At 41.4% G+C, this 19,017-nt stretch overlaps 1 protein-coding gene across 1 annotated transcript in view; it reads left to right on the forward strand.

Moving 5' to 3' along the window:
* LOC113260103 (ras-related protein Rab-39A) overlaps positions 1 to 14,856 on the forward strand; it is a 28,063-nt gene extending 13,207 nt beyond the window's left edge. Inside the window, exon 2 of the mRNA XM_026505835.4 lies at positions 10,785 to 14,856. Coding sequence (XP_026361620.1) covers positions 10,785 to 11,211 — 427 coding nt within the window. The 3' untranslated portion in view covers positions 11,212 to 14,856. The remainder of the gene's footprint in view (positions 1 to 10,784) is intronic.
* Positions 14,857 to 19,017: the final 4,161 nt, after the last annotated feature.

Genomic DNA, 19,017 nt, shown 5'->3' on the forward strand with positions numbered 1-19,017 from the left:
GGCAGAGGCCGTGTCCGGGAAGGTGGTGAGGGGAGACTGCAGCGTGGCCCCTCTGCTTTCAGTAGCGGGGCAGAGGGCCGTAGCGGAGACCTGCTCAGGACGGTGGGAAAGACAGAAAGGCTAATGAGAACTCCTTGGAAGGACACAACTGGCCGAGTGTCTGAAATGGGATTATTGAGCTTAGCACAAAGAAAAAGATGTGGTGGAGACTTTCGTGCTCACTCCTATCAGGTGCTTCTTTACTTCGGGACACGTGGGAGGCATGTATTCCCCTTCCTCCGACAGAGACAGAATTACGTGACTAATTGTGGCCAGTGGATTTGAGCAGAAGTAGAACATGCTGGTTTTAAAAATCAGCCCAGATTCTTTATCATTCCTCCCATCCACAGCTGGGGGGTCTGTCACTACAGCAAGCCTGGCCCATCTTTAGGAATACACAAGATAATTATTAACCTTAGAAAAGATTGTGCAGGAAAGGAGAAGAAGTCACAGTTTACTTCAGGGCTTAGCAATGAAAAGAATGTCCATGATCAGAATAACCCAGATGCCAAGAGATGATCTGTCTAAAATTATGATGTAATGATACTGGCAGTTGGGGAGTGGGGGAAAGTAAGGATGTGTGGTAAGTGCACATGTCACTTTGATAAAAACACAAACTCAGGGGTGCCTGGGTGGCTCAGTCAATTGAGCGTCCAACTCTTGGTTCCGGCTCAGGTCGTGATCTCAAGGTCGTGGGATCGAGCCCCGAGTCAGGCTCTGTGCTCACTGAGGAGTCTGCTTCTCTCCCTCTCCCTCTGCTCATCCCCCACCATCCGCACATGTGCTCTCTCTTGCTCTCTCCGTCTCAAATAAGTAAAATCTTTTTTGAAAAAAACAAAAAAGAAGGAAAAGAACATGCACATAATCTGTTCAAATGACTTGAAAATAAAAGCTGCATAACTTCAGAGATAGAAAAAAAGGAGAAAAGGCTACACGCCAATTATAAATTCCGTGATGTGGAGAGGTGCACAAAAGCACGTGAAATGGAGCAGCACAGAGAAAGTATTGTGGAAACAGACTTAAGTTACAAAAATGGTGGGAGACTTAAAACCCAAGAAAAACTATTCTTTAATTGTTAGATCACGTAATGCACTGTTATATGGAACATAAAATAATCATGAGAAGATGGTCATTGTCGTATTTTTATTTGGCAGAAGGATGCCAGAAAGCATTGGAGTGCCTGCTGAAGTTTTTTATACATTTTCTGGTAACATACGGAATAGAAAATAAGCATCCTTTCATTATCACCTTGCAGACAATTAGCGAAGCTAGAAACAGTTCCCATTGATTTCCGAACAAACTGTTTCGATTTTCACACATGACTTGTTCTCCCTTCCAGAATCCACTGCAAAGTACAATTTGAATTACTACCAACCAGAGGAACCTGATGTGGGGCTCGATCCCAGAACGCTGGGATCACGCCCTGACCCGAAGGCAGATGCTTAACGACTGAGCCACCCAGGCGCCCCTGAATTACTACCAACTTTAAAACAGCAGTTCTTTAGAAAATGTGGTTGATTTCACCTATATGCTTATAAGTATATGCAGTTATTCAGCCCATTTCTCTCCTTTTGGCTTCACAAATCCCTACTACATAAACATCGAAAGGAGAAAAGCTTTTTGTATTTCTCTGTTATTTTCCCATTTGCTCGGCATTTGCATGCTGCCTGGGCACAGTCCGACAGTATGAACTTACTCAGCTGTTGATGTATTCCTTTACAAATATTGCCAGGACTCATCGTGCCCAGTTCCGTGGTAGACACTAGGGATACAGCATTCCAGAAAAACTGACAATAATCCTTGCTTTTGTGGAGCTTATCTGATAATGGGAGGGTCAGGTTATAACCAGAAAAGCTTTAAAAACTCTGTAGGCTCTCAGCGTTAAGTGCTGTGGAGGAAAATAGAAGGTAAGAGGTGAATAGAGCGTGCTAGGACGTGGGAAGACCTCACTATCATCAAGTGGTGATCTGTCAAAGAAGGAAATAGAAGGTGGTCATGGGAGCTACGTACGAAGAGAGAGTATGGCCCGTTAGGTCTTGTCAAAGATGTAGCTGGCCTGCAACCACAGACTTGATTTTTTAATGCCAAGACCCTGGGATCACACAAAGAAGAAGAGTTTTAATGTTGGTATGTATAAAGAAAGGTATCAAGTTATGAGCTCCAAGTTTCAGAGTCTCGGGGCAGAGAGGGCCTGTTAGAGTCATAATAATAAAAGGAGAGGAGAAACCTGTGTTTTCGTCTCTTGAAAGCAGTCCTGAGGGTCTGGATCACAAGGCAAGTGAAGCAGGTAAATACAGCATCGACACAATGACTGTTCCCAGCAGGGCGGCTGGAATGTCATGTCACGGTGGGGAGCGCTCCCGGGGCTAATGCATTCATACACTGTCCACTGCCAGCAGCCTTTGGCATCGAAGTGCTTCTGTCCTCTAAACGCCTGCTTTATAATTGGCAAAGCCACAAGAAGGGCATTTCCAGGGTGGAACATCTGGTTCGTTTGACCGAAGCAAGTCAGCAAGGGCTCTATATCTTGGTGCTTTTTTAAGAGACCTGTGCACATCCAACGAAATTCATATTAATAGCACATAAGATTTAGATAATCTGGCCACTTTTTCAGATGACATTTTATATTAAATAAATATAATATAAATAATCATGTGCATTCTAAGACCTGTGGATTTTTGTCCTTCATGGGAGAGCAGCATCTTGTTTTCAGTGTCCTCCAGGAAACTAGATAACTGTTTAATTTGAGCTATTTACATTTTTTAGAATCTCAGTAGTCATGTCATTTGGGTCAAAAAAATTCCAGATTCCCCAAGGCTTATCATTCACACTTGATTGAATTGCTCCTGTATTAATTTGTTGTAAATGCAAGCAAACCCCGGTGCTCTCAGTATCACTTGTCTACATATTGTTTCAGGAAAAAAAATTAAGAGGAGGATTAACATAAATTAGTTGGCCATTTTTCTTTTTTAAAGCAAAAATACTGTAAGAATCAACTTTGCAGGGGCATCTGGGGGGCTCAGTCAATTAGCATCTGCCTTTGGCTCAGGTCATGATCCCAGGATCCTGGGATGGAGCCCTGCGTCAGACTCCCTGCTCCGCGGGGAGTCTGCTTCTCCCTCTCCCATTCCACCTGCTTGTGTGCTCTCTCTCTCTCTCTCTCTCTCTCTCAAATGGATAAATAAAATCTTTTTTAAAAAATCAACTGTGCAGATGAATGGTTAAAAGAAAATGTGGTATATACATACAATTGAATAGTATTCAGTCATTTAAAAAAAAAAGGAAATTCTGTTACATGCAACAACATGGGCGAATTTTGAGGACGTTATGCTACGTGAAAATAGCCAGTTACAGAAGGACAGATACTGCATGATTCTACGTATATGAGGCATCTAAAGTGATCAGACGGAGGGAATCAAAAAGAAGAGTGGTTGCCAAGGGCTGGGAGCAGGGAGAAGGAAGTGAGTTGCAGTTCACTGGACATGAAGTTTCGGTCATGCAAGATGAGAAAGTTCTAGAGATGGGGTGTACAGCATTGTGCTTACACGTCAAAAATAAGGGGTGGATCTCACATTTTTACCACAATAATTTCAAAAAAGAATGAGTTTCGGCCTCGTGAAACAACATTGAAGGTTATAAAACGTTTGTGACTTTGTTTTATGTCATTCTTCTCTTGCAAAATATATGTGGACTCTGCCCGTCTGGTCTTTGGTTGCCACCACCAAAACCAGCTTGAGGAAATGTAAATCTACACGAAACAGAAGTTTCTGGAAGCACATCTGAGACACAGAGCCTTGACTGGAAACTGGACGGACCAGGCTTGGAATGAATCAGAAGATCCCAGGAGTTCTGGGCAACGAGAACCACAGGAGGCCAATTTGTCGCCCCTTTGTCACCTGGCAGCCCACTGCCATAAGAAGCCCCAGATGACCCACTGACGGTCTTAGCTAATTCAGTAGGAAGCATCCCAGTGTTGTCTCGTGAAAGCATTTCTCCCTGGGATACCGAAACCTTTACATCAGCAGAATTCAGAGTCACAGGGATTAGAAGCAACAAAAAATTGTAGTGACTCATTAAGTGTAATTGTGAGAGGCACCATCACCCCACTTCCACCCTTTGTCTCCCAAAGCACAGCATCTGTTTATGAGGAAAACTTAACTCCTACTCTGTCCCTCACTAGTTTAAAACATATACATCCTGAATCATCCAGCCAAAATCTTCCAAGCTGTTACCTCCTGGATGTAGGTGTAACTGAATCTTAACCCATTCCACAGTTTCATAGGGCCGGATGCCTCCAGATGATACTGACATGGTAAGATCAACGAGTCCCGTGGCATCAGCCGTTTCCCTGTCTCTGCCTCTGCTGAGTGAAATTGTTGGTCTGTAGCAAAGTGTGGAACGCCACATCTATATACAAGGGATTCCATAAGTTCATGGATGGTGGTGCCAGCATGGTTTGAGTCCAGATTCAACGTATGTTACAGTGGGGACACATCAGTGTCCCCTCCATGATGGTCCCCCCAGAGAGAGGTACCATATCTGACGTGTCAGTCGCTGCTGGAAAGTGCGCTATTGAACAGTGACAGTCCAGGGAAGAGAACGTCTTTGTTGAGCCCAGTCACAGCCTCCATCTCTCTGCCATGATCACGTTGAGTCCAGACTGGGGTAAAAATACAGACTGATAATTGCATGACAGGATATTTTGTTTCACCAGTTATTAGTAACTCTCCACAGAGGGGGGTTGGGTGGGGGGGAGGATTCACATAGAACACGGGTCTTCTCATGCTCTAGACCCATCAGCGTACCTCTCCCCAGACCTTATCAGAACTCCGATCTTGCTTTTTCCACTGTGCTAAACCCTTAGCCTCTGCTTATGAATTGGTGTAGATCGTTACCTACATCCTTCCATCTCTTTCTCTGGAAAAAGTACCACTAGAAGTCCACAAATGGGAGGGACTCTCTTTTCCACGAGCCTTCAAGCACACTACTGAGTGGGGCTTACCAATGCCAGCATACTACCGTGCACAGCCATCTGTAAGGCAGGTGTGAGTTTTCTCCTCTTTAGTTACGGGGAAATCCCGATAAGGCCGCAGGTTGAGAGGGTCCTGCAGAAATAGGCGTGCTGGGTGTGTGAGCCTTGTTACTCTGGGTCCCCTCAGGTTCCACCCCTGTCTTGCCCTATATACGGCTTCTGCTTGGTGGCAAAGTTCCAGCCTGGTGAAACAGAGAACACCTAGCTCTCAATGAGCGCTCAGATTGTATAGTCGCTTGGCGTTCCAAGCATTTAGTCTCTATCAAAGCCAGCTTGTAAACCAAGAACTATTTCTCAAAAGAATAATAGCTCTTGACAAAGAGAGCACACCTTTATTCCAAAATGCCACTCCCGTAATTGTCCGGTGGAACCTTCAGGCTTGACAGAGCATCCCAGTCTGCTATGGACACTTCTGGAAGGCACCATTAGATCTGATGGACCATAACTCCAACCAGCCAAGCTCCCCCAAGAAACTTCACAGAAATTACTGGCTGTATTTTCATGGGATATGTATTTAGTATGAGATCTATCTATCTGTCATGTCTCTCTTTGGTTTACCCACTCTTCTCTAGCCACTGACATGCTCATAGAATCTCAGTGACCTTGGTGTGAGAATATAACACTGCTGATAGATCTTAATATTGGGCACCTTCTTTTTTTGCACTGCTAGTATCTCTTTCCCTCAAACTTCCTCATTCTCTCTGCCATTTCCCTGTTTCCCCTATGCTGTGTTCATGGCTTTACCAAATCAACCACTTATTCCCTCACTAAGAATGTATTGAGTGCCCACTGTGTGCCAGGCGCTTGAGAATCACTGGATATCGAGTGACGAGCATAGACATGGCACCTGCCTACCTTTCACAATTAGCAAACCAATATCCTGAATTCAGAAAGTGGAAAGAGGTGGAGAAGGGTGGTATGCAAGAGTTACTAACCTTGAACACGGTTAATTCTGCCCACCAACCTGAGAAACCGATTCTACCCGAGCTACCGCCATTTTTCCTTCAATGGGGGTATTCCATAAGAGGAGTGAAGTGTTCCTCCAGTTCTCTTTTGCGGAGAGAAAAGGGTTGAGAGGGAAATCCTATAGTAGAGGTCTAAGGGTAAGAGAGAGGGGAGAGGAGTTTCTCCTGATACCGGCAGTGTTCCTTGGCAGTATTGAGTGTCTACTTGGGTTTGGTTATAATTCATAGGGACACCAGGCTGCCTGGCTGAGTGATTTTCCCCAGAAACATTCAGTGGCATGCTGGACTGATCCGGAGATAGAGTTTTCCCCAATGAGTATAGCTTGGGAACTTAGATATTTCCAAGAGACCAATTATAGTGATGTCTCACAGAACAAGGAAGGAGGTAAATATAGGAGGGTATTAATGTACTGGGTAGAAAGTAATAGAATTACTCAGTAGATTACAAATGTGGATAAAATTTTAAAATTGTCACTAAAAATAGGCTGCAGGCTGCAAGATTTTGATCAAAAAGTAGGCTGTAAATCTACAGGTTTGGAAGTGGTGAATTTCTGATGATGGAAAGGAACTGGATGAGAAAGGCAGAGTGGAGGGGATAGTTCATTAGCGTGAGGAAGTGGAGTAACAGAGATGTCAGCAGAGAGCCCGTCCAAATGAGTGAGCAGAGTGACAGGCATTGAGATGGAAAGAAACACAAAGCAAAGTGCTGAAGTCTTCGGCACATGGAGAATGACCAAGCACTTGGCCGATGACAGTAGACGATAGAGCCAGATGGCCTACGCCTCAAAGGAACAGTGGGGTTTGGGGGTTCCCCCCCCCTTTTTTTCCGGTTTTTTGTTTTGTTTTGTTTTTCACGACAGGGTTTGGGAGAGAATTATCTGGAAGTGGCACTGGGGAAGCAGAAGCCACCTCCTCCCCATCCTATAGAATGAGCAGCTTGAGCATGCTGCAGGGGAAGCCGTGCGATCAGGAAATGCAATTACATACAGCAGGGGTCAGTAGAGGCTAGGAGGCGGGGAAAACATTCTGCCAGGAGACTAGTCTTTGAACATGGGATAGGAATTGCTAACAGTGTGCTTTCAAGGTGTAAAAGACCCAGTAGGTTTCTTTCATACTCAAAACCAGATTGGGATGCCAACTGGTTCAGTTGGTAGACTGTACCACTCTTGATCTCAGGGTTGTGACTTTGAGCCCTACGTCAGATGTAGAGATTACTCAAAAATAAAATCTTTTTTTTTTAAGGACTTTATTTGAGAGAGAGAGCATGAGCTGGGGGAGAGGCAGACTCCCCACTGAGCAGGGATCCCAACGTGGGGCTCGATCCGAGGACCCTGGGATCATGACCTGAGCTGAAGGCAAACGCTCAACCAACTGAGCCATCCAGGTGCCCCAAAAATAAAATCTTAAAAAAAAGAAAACCAAAAAACAGATCTACTTGGGAGGGACAAGGGTCTGCTGAGAACTTGTATCCCTGAAGCTATCGCCCATGATTCACCTTCCCCATTATACCAGCATCATGCTGGATTTAGGGGGTGCTGTATCCCCTTTTTGGTCTTGCCAGAGGGTAGCCTCATAACTCTTAATTTTCCCATAACACACCTGAGACCAGATTGGAATCCATTCAATTCTCTCTTCCTTCCTTCTCTTCTTTCCTTCCACTTCCCGCTCCCCTAATATTGTTTCCCTTTCTTTAAATCATCCGTTCATTCTGTGAGACTTGCAAAGCTCAGAAGGAAATAGTTAAAGTGATGTTGTTGCTTACAAAGAATTTGTACTCATCATCAACTCTGGTATTCTGTATAGGGAGGCTGACCTATATAGTTCTTCTAGGATCTGTACCCTACTTTTTACAACACTTCCGAGAACTTCTGGAGACCTAAGTGTGACCCAGGAGAGCAGGTCCAAAGAAAGACAGATGCTCCTCATACCCTTCTGTAAGACCTGCCTTTCAAGTTCCAGTTTTCGGTCTGTGGGCCTGGCTTGTCCCCTAAATAATTGACAGCAGGGATGCCCAACTGTTTTAGGGGAAACCTACCCCCCTGGGACAACCATATCTGAATCTGAAGCCTAACCGTATCAGGATTCTAAACCTCATATCCATACCCACACAGAGAAACTGAAGATCACGTTATTGTATAGAAAATGACTGATGCCATATTGAGACCATTTATTCCAACTAATCATTAATAAGGGCCGTTTTGTAGTGGACATGGTGTATACTTTGCTCTAATTTCATTCTGTAGATTAATTTGCCAACTCTATTCCCAATGTGTTTGCAAAACTAAATACAAAGGGCTAGAAAACATGGCATTTTCCACACTGTAAGATATGCCTCTGCCTAATATACCAGCATTTCAGCATTGAGTGCTCAACCACAAAAGCATGTCTTTATAAATTAAACTAATGGTAGATTCAATAGGAGGGGGAATAAAAGTAATGCAGACTTGGTGCTGAGTAAATTAAGCTTTCAGTCTAATAACACAGCCCTAATTGTGTTTTAAAAGGCACTGCACATCCGCCTAAATTCACACATATAAAGATAAGTAGCAAAGCAATAACAAATTATCCCTCAACTAAAAAAAAAAAAAAGCAGCAACTTAAATGAACTACATTAGGGGCGCCTGAGTGGCACAGCGGTTAAGCGTCTGCCTTCGGCTCAGGGTGTGATCCCGGCGTTATGGGATCAAGCCCCACATCGAGCTCCTCTGCTGGGAGCCTGCTTCTTCCTCTCCCACTCCCCCTGCTTGTGTTCCCTCTCTCGCTGGCTGTCTCTATCTCTGTCAAATAAATAAATAAATAAAAATCTTTAAAAAAAATGAACTACATTAGTTGAAGCCTGCCAAAGATAGTGGGAGATTTTTCTTATTGTCAGTGGCTGTGTAATACAGTAGTCCTTGAGAAAACACTCCTAAAATAGTCACTTGAGAATCTCTCTACTAAGAATTCTGAGGAGAAGGCACCTGGGTGGCCCAGTCGGTTAAGCATCCAATTCTTGATTTCGGCTCAGGTCGTGATCTCAGGGTCATGAGATCGAGCCCCAAGTCAGGGGAGTCTGCTGGGGGTTCTCTCCCTCTCCCTCTCTCGTGCACTCTCTCTCTAAAGTAAATAAATCTTTAAAAAAAAAGAATTCTGGTGCGCCTGGGGGGCTCAGTTGTTTAAGCATCTGTCTTCAGGTCGGGTCACGATCCCAGGATCCTTGGATCGAGTTCCACGTCAGGCTCCTTGCTCAGCAGGGAGCCTGCTTCTTCCTCTCCCTCTGCCTGCTACTCCCCCTGCTTGTGCTCTCTCTCTTTCTCTCTCTCTCAAATAAATAGATAAAATCTTACCAAAAAAAAAAAAAAAAAAGAATTCTGAGGAGAAGCAGGGAAGCAAACGAAAGGGAAAGAAAAAAGAAGTGAAGTACTTTCTTCACACTTCCACAGCAAGTGGTGCTTGCGGTGTTGGGTCACCGAACTGAGCTGTGGTTTCAGCAGTAAGGATAACGAAGGTCTACAAGAGGTGGAGAGAGTACCAGGTGCCCTGCTGACCCCCCACAAAGATCTTTGGGGGTCAGATCATCTCAGTGCTCAAGATCATTGACAGCTTAGAAACTGAGACACGTGCCATCTCTGCCTCATACAACACTTAGTACTTCCTCTCTCCAGTAAGATTGATCAATCCAGTATAACAAATATTAAGTGACATCTGTCTTCTGCCAGGCAGTATGATTGTTAGATACTTAGAGAAAACATGACCCTCAAGGCGCCTTGAATTGAGTGGAAGACATACCAACCAATCCAATCAGCACATTGTGAAAACGGGCACAATCATAATGGCATTATGCCAAAGGCTCCATGGAATTCTAAGAGGATTCCCTAAGAGGGGTGCAGAACAAGAGGCCAATGGCAGGGAAGGCTTCTCATATATGTGATTTTTGAACTGATTCTTGAAGAAGAAATAGGAGTTTGCTAGGCAGAAAAGGGTTGAAGACATTCTAGGTAGAAACAATAACATATGTAAAGGCAAGAAATGTAAAACAGTATGGCCTTGCCACCTTGTGTCATGATTCAGTCAGGAAACAAGCAGCACACTTGAAGAGTTAAAGGAAAGTTTAATGAAGTGACCATTTCTGGAAATGTGGACAAGGTGAAGGGCGTCAACAAAGGATGGTGAGACTTTTGGAGTTAGCAATGATGAGAAGCCATTCGCCACCTGGCCAAAAGAGACAGGAAAGAGAATGGGATTACCTGAACCCAGTGGAACCCACAAGAAGGGCGCTTGCCCAGCAGGAACCATGACCAAAACCAGGAACACAGCTGCTACTAAGCCACGGTCTGGCGGAGACAAAGAGAAGGGTAGATACCCAACCTCTTCCCTCTGGTCTCCAGCTGGTGCTTCTGTTGGCTGGGCCTCCCTGCAACGGGGCAACCTCTGCCCTTCACCAAAACTTTCTATATGCCTATTTTTAATCCCAGTAATGTAATAATTACTCTCTCAGATACTTGAAAATAAAAACAAATCATCCTAAGTGTGAGATGACATACACTGTAAGTCCTTTTGTCTAAGAAATGACACTTTACTGTTCTGTCAGTGGATGAAACCAGCTCGCCATTAGCTTCAGAATATTTTTATCCACTTAAAACATGTCATATTTGATTTATAAATTTGGGTTAAGTCACATCAAGTTACCTTCACATTTTATTGCGGTGCTACATTGTTTGAAGGAACAATGTGTCCTTTGACAACCTGTTTTTCTGCTTGTTTTTCAGATCAATAACTCGATCTTACTACCGCAACTCAGTTGGTGGGTTTTTAGTGTTTGACATCACCAACCGACGATCTTTCGAACACGTGAAAGATTGGCTAGAAGAGGCAAAAATGCACGTTCAGCCGTTTCGGATTGTGTTTCTGCTGGTGGGACACAAGTGTGACTTGGCTTCACGACGTCAGGTGACGAGGGAAGAAGCCGAAAAACTGTCCGCAGACTGTGGCATGAAGTATATAGAAACGTCCGCAAAGGATGCCACCAATGTCGAGGAGTCCTTCACGATCTTGACAAGAGACATTTATGAACTTATTAAAAGGGGAGAAATTTGTATTCAAGACGGCTGGGAAGGGGTTAAAAGTGGTTTTGTCCCAAATACTGTGCATTCCTCTGAGGAAGCGGTAAAGCCCAGGAAAGAGTGCTTCTGCTGAGTTCAAACAGGCCAAAGAACTCACATGAACAGGTTGGGTGTCATCTCAGGATAAATGCCAACGTTAACGGCAGAACGGTGCAGCGAAAGCATTTGAGAAACAGTTATGAGCCCGTGCTAATGCTCTTTTGTGAGTTATTTAATTCAGAGCTAGTCCTATGCTCACCTGCTACACTACCAGTTGGGTATTTTGCTCAATTATCAGGCAAAGCAGACAACTACTTCTTGAAACGCGAATGTCTACAGAATTACTCCCATTCTCACTTTGTTAGCGTGTAGCTGACCTGAATGTCCACGTATATCAATATTACTCATTTTTCTTGACAGTTTGAAATGGGTGTTTTATACACATGTAGTCTGATCGAAAGGATTTTATCAGGCATTACATTCTCATGAGTTAATCTGTTAATGCTGAAGAGTGAAGTGGGTTTAAAAGTGCATTGTTCGCTTACAAAGTCAGTCATCTCAGAGGCGTCATCAACTAGGACTAAAGTAACAATTCCTTGTAGGAGGTACCACGTTTTTAACCATTCTTTGAAATAGCTATCCTCCCTTAATTTGCCCAAACAGAAGAAAATAAGTTTTATACTCACTTTTGTTCTCTGATTTATTGTTCTTGATAATTTTATGTTTTGTAAAGATATCTAAGGATCCAAACAAAATATTTTATTGCAAATATTTATAAAAATAAAAATGAAGGACCATTCATCAGCAAATGTTTTGATGTTAGAGTATATTGTCCTTATTTAGACAAGAGAAACAAATTGATTTATATAATACAGACATTTTCAGAGAAAGTAAGTGCAGTTTACCTTGAACTATTGTCAAAATTATCAACATAGGTAAATATGGAATATTTTTAGTGATCGCTCTGTCCAAGTAAGTTTCTGAATTTGCCCATTTCTTGTATAAGAAATGTACAGGAAAGATTTCTGGGCAAGGAAGATTGGTTAGATGTTCGATATATTTAGCATTCAAATTGTATTTCAGTAAAATTAAAGATAGAATAATGAGTTAGGGGACGCCTGGGTGGCACAGCGGTTAAGCGTCTGCCTTCGGCTCAGGGCATGATCCCAGCGTTCTGGGATCGAGCCCCACATCAGGCTCCTCTGCTGGGAGCCTGCTTCTTCCTCTCCCACTCCCCCTCCTTGTGTTCCCTCTCTCGCTGGCTGTCTCTATCTCTGTCGAATAAATAAATAATATCTTCAAAAAAAAATAATGAGTTAGGGCTATAAAATGACTTCTGAGTTTTCTAATTTTTAACTTATTGATTAAATTCTCCTCCTGGAATATTTGATCACAAAGCCAAATATTTTATAACCTACATTTCTGTTCTGTTATGCTTCCCTAATCACAATGAGGCACCAAATGCAGCCCCCTTTTTGAAATCATGGGTTTTACTGTTAAAATAGTAGCTCCATTTGTTTGAAAACCAAAGTGATATAGTAGAAAGAATATTTAATGAGAAACCAGAAAACCTGGGTCCTAAGCTTGCCTTTGCTGTACCAGTAAAGCATGAGTGAGTCACTTACCCTCATTAAGCATCATTGCTCTTAACCGTAAAATGAGGCTAATAGCCCCATTTATTGTGCTTCATGGAATTATTTTGAGAATCAAGTGTGTCATGTGAAAAAGCTTCGTAAAAAGAGAAAGCATGATGCAAATACGAGCGTTGTATCAGCGGCTCGCGGGCATACTATTATATTTACAACGGATGAGAATTTTGTTTTCTCATGTTCTTTCCCCTCGTCCCCACATTCTGCAGAGGGAGCAGAAAGGTGCATGCTTTCAGGGACCTGGGGACTCTCTTGGTTTCATGTATGCCCTCTGCCCTCTTGCTCGGAAACACTGCTCCTCCAGGGTGCAAAAAATAGGGAGGGAAATCACGGGAGACTTAATTCAATCAGAAGTCCTGTTTGAATGTGGTTTTTGTGCATCTTTGAAGTAGATATTTAATTATATTTTAAATACTTGTACATTTTCTAGGTTCATGGAAGTATTTTTAATAGTGCTTATGGAGAGAAGAATATAAATTGTAACATCAGTGTAAGATTGTGAATAGTTCTGTTGTCAACATTTTCTTGATACCCTTGTATTAATTTCACTCGAGTGAGTTCAAACTGTAATTGATCAGATGAGAACAGCTGCCCCCTCCAAATGTGAAGTCATCTGTTTTTACTGCTACAATTTTAAATCTTGTATTACAATTTTCCATCGGTCCAAAATAGCACCAACTCAGAAACTGAGTATCTAACAACAATTTAAAGTATGGTCCCCTGTGCCTACTTGTAAAGTTAAACAGCTAAGGTATAAAATATTTAACTTCAGTGGACGCCCTTTATAATACTAACATTGGGGTAAGACTAATATTTGGCCTAGAGGGTATGATGTGTTCCAAGATTTAGAATAGTACCAAAGAGTCATAAGAAACAGATGAAAATGCAGGGCCCCCCAAAATTGATACTTCACCAAGGTCACACAGAAGCAGAAGCAAACCTAGAACTCTGCCTGGTCAGGGTTCTTTCCCATTACCCTGCTGTGTCAGGGGTGTGCGTGTGTGTGTGTATGTGTGGTAAAGCAAAGGGAAAATATGATCTAGCTTAATCCACAAAATACTAAAACTGGGCCATGGCATTTCAAGGTTATAGAAGAGTTGTTTGTGGTGTAACAATACTAAAATGAAAAATAACTACAAAGATCTGAGTTATGCAAGATTGCCAAACGTCTGTATAACCTTAGCCAGATATTTTTATCCATGTATATATATATATATAAAATAACTGACCTATTTTCTTACACGTAATTATGGAGAAGATGGATAATCACGCCAAAATAGTAAAAATATTTGCTCCAGGCAAAACATTCTGACTAAGTGTCTTACAAGTCATATATACTTGAATCAGCTATAATTGAAATTATTTAATTTAAAATTTAATTAATTTAAATTTAAACCTACTTTAACTTAAAATTCAAAACTAATGGATGATGTAGCTAGTTACTAAATATTTTAGATAAATATGATAAAGAAGAAATGAAGAACTATCTGATCATATAATACACGTGTCCCCCTGACAAACAGTTTTCATCTTGAGTTGCGTTAACACTTTCGGTGCCCGTGGTAAAGTGATGGTTTATTGAACAGTAAGCTTAAGCCAAAATGATTTTATAAACAGAATGCTTTTAAATGTGGCCTTTATATACGTAAGAGTAGCAATCAAGATTTCTTTGAGAGTTTACACTAGGTTTCCAAAAGCCTCCAAGTCCTGCATGATTTTTTTTAGTGGCAACCAAAGCAGCCTTTATTATTGTTAAGATAAGTTTCCCAAATCTATTTATCCAACTTTACAGTTTTCAAAAACTGAATCTATAGATTAATAAAATCCTTTTAAGAGTGCTTTTGATTTTATATTGCCTTTGTTTCAATCAAGTACAAAGCTTCCACTGACTTCAAAGAGTGCACTGTATTTGAATAATTTCTTTAGGTCTGACAGTGACATGGATTTGGAAGACTAAAGACCCATTTTGGAAGCTTATTCATTTGTTCCCCAGTAACTGCCTGGAGAGATTTAGCTGGAAATGCAAAGGAAACATGTAATCTTTAAGGAAAGAAGAAGAAGAAGAAGAAGAAGAAGAAGAAGAAGAAGAAGAAGAAGAAGAAGAAGAGAGAAGAAGAGAAGGGGAAGACTATAAAAGCTTTAAAGTTAGATCCTTTGTATTTTAATATAGAATACATTCCCAACAAGAAGCTAGCTCTTGGAAATTCCACAGCTGATAAATAGCCATCTCTGCTACAAAATCTTTCTAAATCCCACTGTTTTCACTAAACTTACCTGAGCAACCAATCTTCACCTGATCTTAAGATAACTAACAAACTTTTCTCCCGAACTTGGATGAACTGCTACGTGACTTGGTATTCCTATAATCCTAATCACTGATGAAAGTAGACACATGCGTGTTGAGCTGTGACAATCTATATCAATCATTACAGACTGTGATTCATTCCTACGCATAATCATGATATAGAATAAATGAAGAGAAAAGAAAACTTTTAAAGATTGTATTTTAAATTAGTGCTCCTTATTGTTACATCTCTCTGGAAAATTTTTTTGTTTTTTTTTAAATAGTGCCTAAAGCATTGTCGATGTGCTCTTTGGTGACTGGTAATTAATGATTATTATGTTGAATTAATCCTATTAAATGTGGATTCCATATACGTGGTTTTAATTTCTACATTCCATGGAGAAACAAACATGTTTTGCTACAATCCTCTTCCCAGATTTTTGTTTTTAGAATGACAGCCAATGAAAGAAAGACATGGTATACATTTTTTGAAGTATGTTATTAGTGTTATTTGATTTTAAATAATGAATAAAAAGAATGAGAATGAGAACTGTGGTTGTCACAGGACTGTTATATTATCCATCTTTAGTGGTGCTTTCAAAACAGAAGCAACTATTTAATGCAATTAAACATGTCCATGTGTGTGTATTTACAAATGAAATGCCAAATAAGAATCAGATCTGAAATCCCATATATATTACATAATACCCTGGTGAAGTGTGGGGCAGAACCCCATAATCAAACATTTATATATGTACAGCAAAATGTATGAATATATACACTAAAAAATGTCTATAAATAACCTGTCATCAATTGAGGTCAGATTTTTTTTTTTTTTTTTTTTGGCTGCCAAATGAGTTATCAAGAGAATTGCAGATTTTCAGAGCCTTTTGGGTTTCACAATTTCGAAAAAGGATCATGGTCTTTTATTATGCCTTAACAGATAATTCAGAATTTGTGACTTTTCTCTAGTTAGTTCATCTTTGTCATACTTCAGCCTTGCACATAGCAAGAGCACATTAAATTTTGAATCGAGTGTTCAATCACACGGAAAAAGATTTCATAGCTTCTGCACAGAAAACTAGTTACACATGTAAAATATTTACAATGCTTGGCCCATAGTAAGTACCTAATAAATGTCACCTTTTATTTTTGTTTTTAGTGGTATTCTTACAACCACCGAATTGCCAGGAAGCCAGTTTTAATCCCCAAGGTGTCCTGGAAACTAATTGTTGATAATGGCAGTCTTACAGATCATTGCAAAGGGTCATGACTCTCTGAAATGGTCTGATTCTTAGAATCAGGGGAGCACGCTTTAGCAGGACAAACAGAAGATGATACAGGTCTTGGGGATGGCTGGCGTTCCCCGATGGCATCCGACCCAATGGACAGGGCCTCAAATAAGTGTAGCCTTCGTGTCTTGCCGTAGCTGCGCTAGAAACAGTCATCACCAGAACAGTGTGTGTGCGCGGTGTGGTAAGGACCTGGGCCAAAGGACTGGGCTTCTTAGTTATGTATGAAATGATTATCGGTAGCATTGTTTTTTAAAAGATTTTTTGGAAATGGCTTTATTGACATAGAATTCACGTACCGTACAATTCACCCATGTAAGATGTATCATTAGATGGTTTTTCACGTACTCCGAAATGTGCAGCGATCACCACAATCAGTTTTAGAACATTTTTGTCACCTTGAAAAGAAATCCCCACACCCTTTAGTGGTCACTCCCAACACCCCTCCCACTTCACACCACCTGAGTCTTAAACAACCACTGAATCTACTTTGTGTCTCTCTTTGCCTGTACTGGACATTTTATATAAATGGAATCAAATAATACATGGTCTTTTGTGACTGGCTTCCTTCCGTTGGCATGTTTTTACGGTAGTACAAATTGACAAATGATGGGCAAAAATATTCTCATGTTATTTATTTTATTTTTTAAAAAAATATTCTCTTTAATTTGCATTTTTCTGTTCTGAGGCTAAGCTGCATTCATAAATTTATCGATCATTTGTATTTCCTTGGTGAACTATGTATTAATATCCTTTGCCAATTTTCAGTTGGATTATTAGAATTTTTCTTACTGATTTTTTTACGACTACTTTCTATAATATAGACAGAAACGCTTTGTTTTGTGTTTTGAGATTATTCTCTTACAGCCAGGACTAGCTTGTGTAAGTTATCTTCTGTTTAAAGTTTTCATTTTTCTTCCTGTCTTCTAGGATTTATGTCTTGATTGGGAACTTCTTCCCTAGCCCAAATTATAAAACACTGTCGTACGTTTTGCTTTTTATGTTACCACTTTTATATGTCAGAATTTATTTGAACATGGTGTGACATAGGAATTTTTTCTGAATAGTCCGTTGTTCCAATGTCCTGTGTTCCTTTCTCCAAACATTTGAATTAACATCTTTATCACAAAAGATTTACTCTTCTATAGTTTAGCTTCTCTGTGTCTGTACAGAATCTGTTTCCAGACTTCAGTTCCACTGATTGTCTATTGTTGAGCTAACACCACACTTTCATTTGTTGAGTTTTTTATTAGCTTAGTTTTTTAAGTAGGCCCCATGCCCAGCACGGAGCCCAATGTAGGGCTCAAACTCACAGCCCTGAGGTCAAGACCTGAGCTGAGATCAATAGCCAGATGCTTAACCAACTGAGGCAGCCAGACCCCCCTGGAAGTTTTTTTTATTTTTACAATTTTAAGTAATCTCTGCATCCCACGTGGGGCTCGAACTCAGGATTCCCAGATCAAGAGTCACATGCTAGGGGCATCTGGGTGGCCCCGCGCTCAGTGGGGAGTCTGCTTGAGATTCTCGCCCTCTCAAATGAATAAATACAATCTTATAAAAATGTAAAATAATAATAAAATAAAAAGGCATATAATTCTCTGCTCTAGATGGAATGACTGTGATCAGGGACCCGAAGGGCTGCTTGTGCTTCTCCCATTGGGTCTCACCATAGACTCTGCCATACGTCTTTCCTAACCACCAATGGCAGAGGGTCTGCTGATTTTGGGTCCAGGTAGTACAGTCACTTGCACCACAATTTGGACCTGTTGGTGCTGCAGTTGGTTGGGTTTGGTTGTCTACTGTCCTCCAAAATGAGGGCAAGACTGGTGAATCACATGGAGATGTGATGAAGATTATCACCCCTGAATTCTAGAATCTTTAAGAATAGCCTTAATTTCCACCATTTCCCTCAGGATATATATCTTCTCCTGCCAGGGCAGAGACTTTGGCCTTCCGCACTATGCTAGCTTTTATTTAGTTCACAGGCTGATTCCCCGGTATGGCGGGTAAGGTACCAGGCGTGTCTGTTTCGATTCTGCATTGGAGGACGGGGCGAGAGGACCACCAGGTGGGTCTGTAGATGCAGTGGACCCACTGAGAGCTGGAACCAGTCAAATGCATCATTTAATACCTGGTTCCCATATGTTTCCATTATAACAGTGGGACCATGATGACACTTTAGGTTTCTGAATCTCAAAGTCAACTTGTACCTTGTGTCAAATGGTCCTTGAAATATTTGGGTATTCCCCTTTCCCAAGTGCATAGTTGCCAAAGTAAATAACTGTAAGTCTCTTTGGCAAAGAACAGGAGAAATCATCACTATGCCCACTCGCTGAGATGTTGTGGGGTCCTTCCTTCTGGGGACCCAACTTCTTCTAAAGTCAATAGGTTCTGGGAATGTGGGACTTTTTTTTGGAGTGACTGCCCTCCTCATCATATATCCTTGATTTTTTTTTTGACAGTATAGAGTGACGTATTCCACTCTGGCTGCCCATCGTCTAGAAGCAGAGCCATTGTATTAGTGAATTAGTTCCAGAGAACCAATAAGACATAGATATCGAAGAGATTCATTATGGGCAATTTGGCCATTAGATTATGGCGTCTCACAAGTCCAGAATCCGCAGGGTCGGTTGGCAGGAGAGCCAGAATGCCAGCTTGAGTCTGGAGGCCACCTG

Source organism: Ursus arctos, unplaced genomic scaffold (assembly GCF_023065955.2).
Source record: "Ursus arctos isolate Adak ecotype North America unplaced genomic scaffold, UrsArc2.0 scaffold_22, whole genome shotgun sequence".
Lineage (NCBI taxonomy): Eukaryota > Metazoa > Chordata > Mammalia > Carnivora > Ursidae > Ursus > Ursus arctos.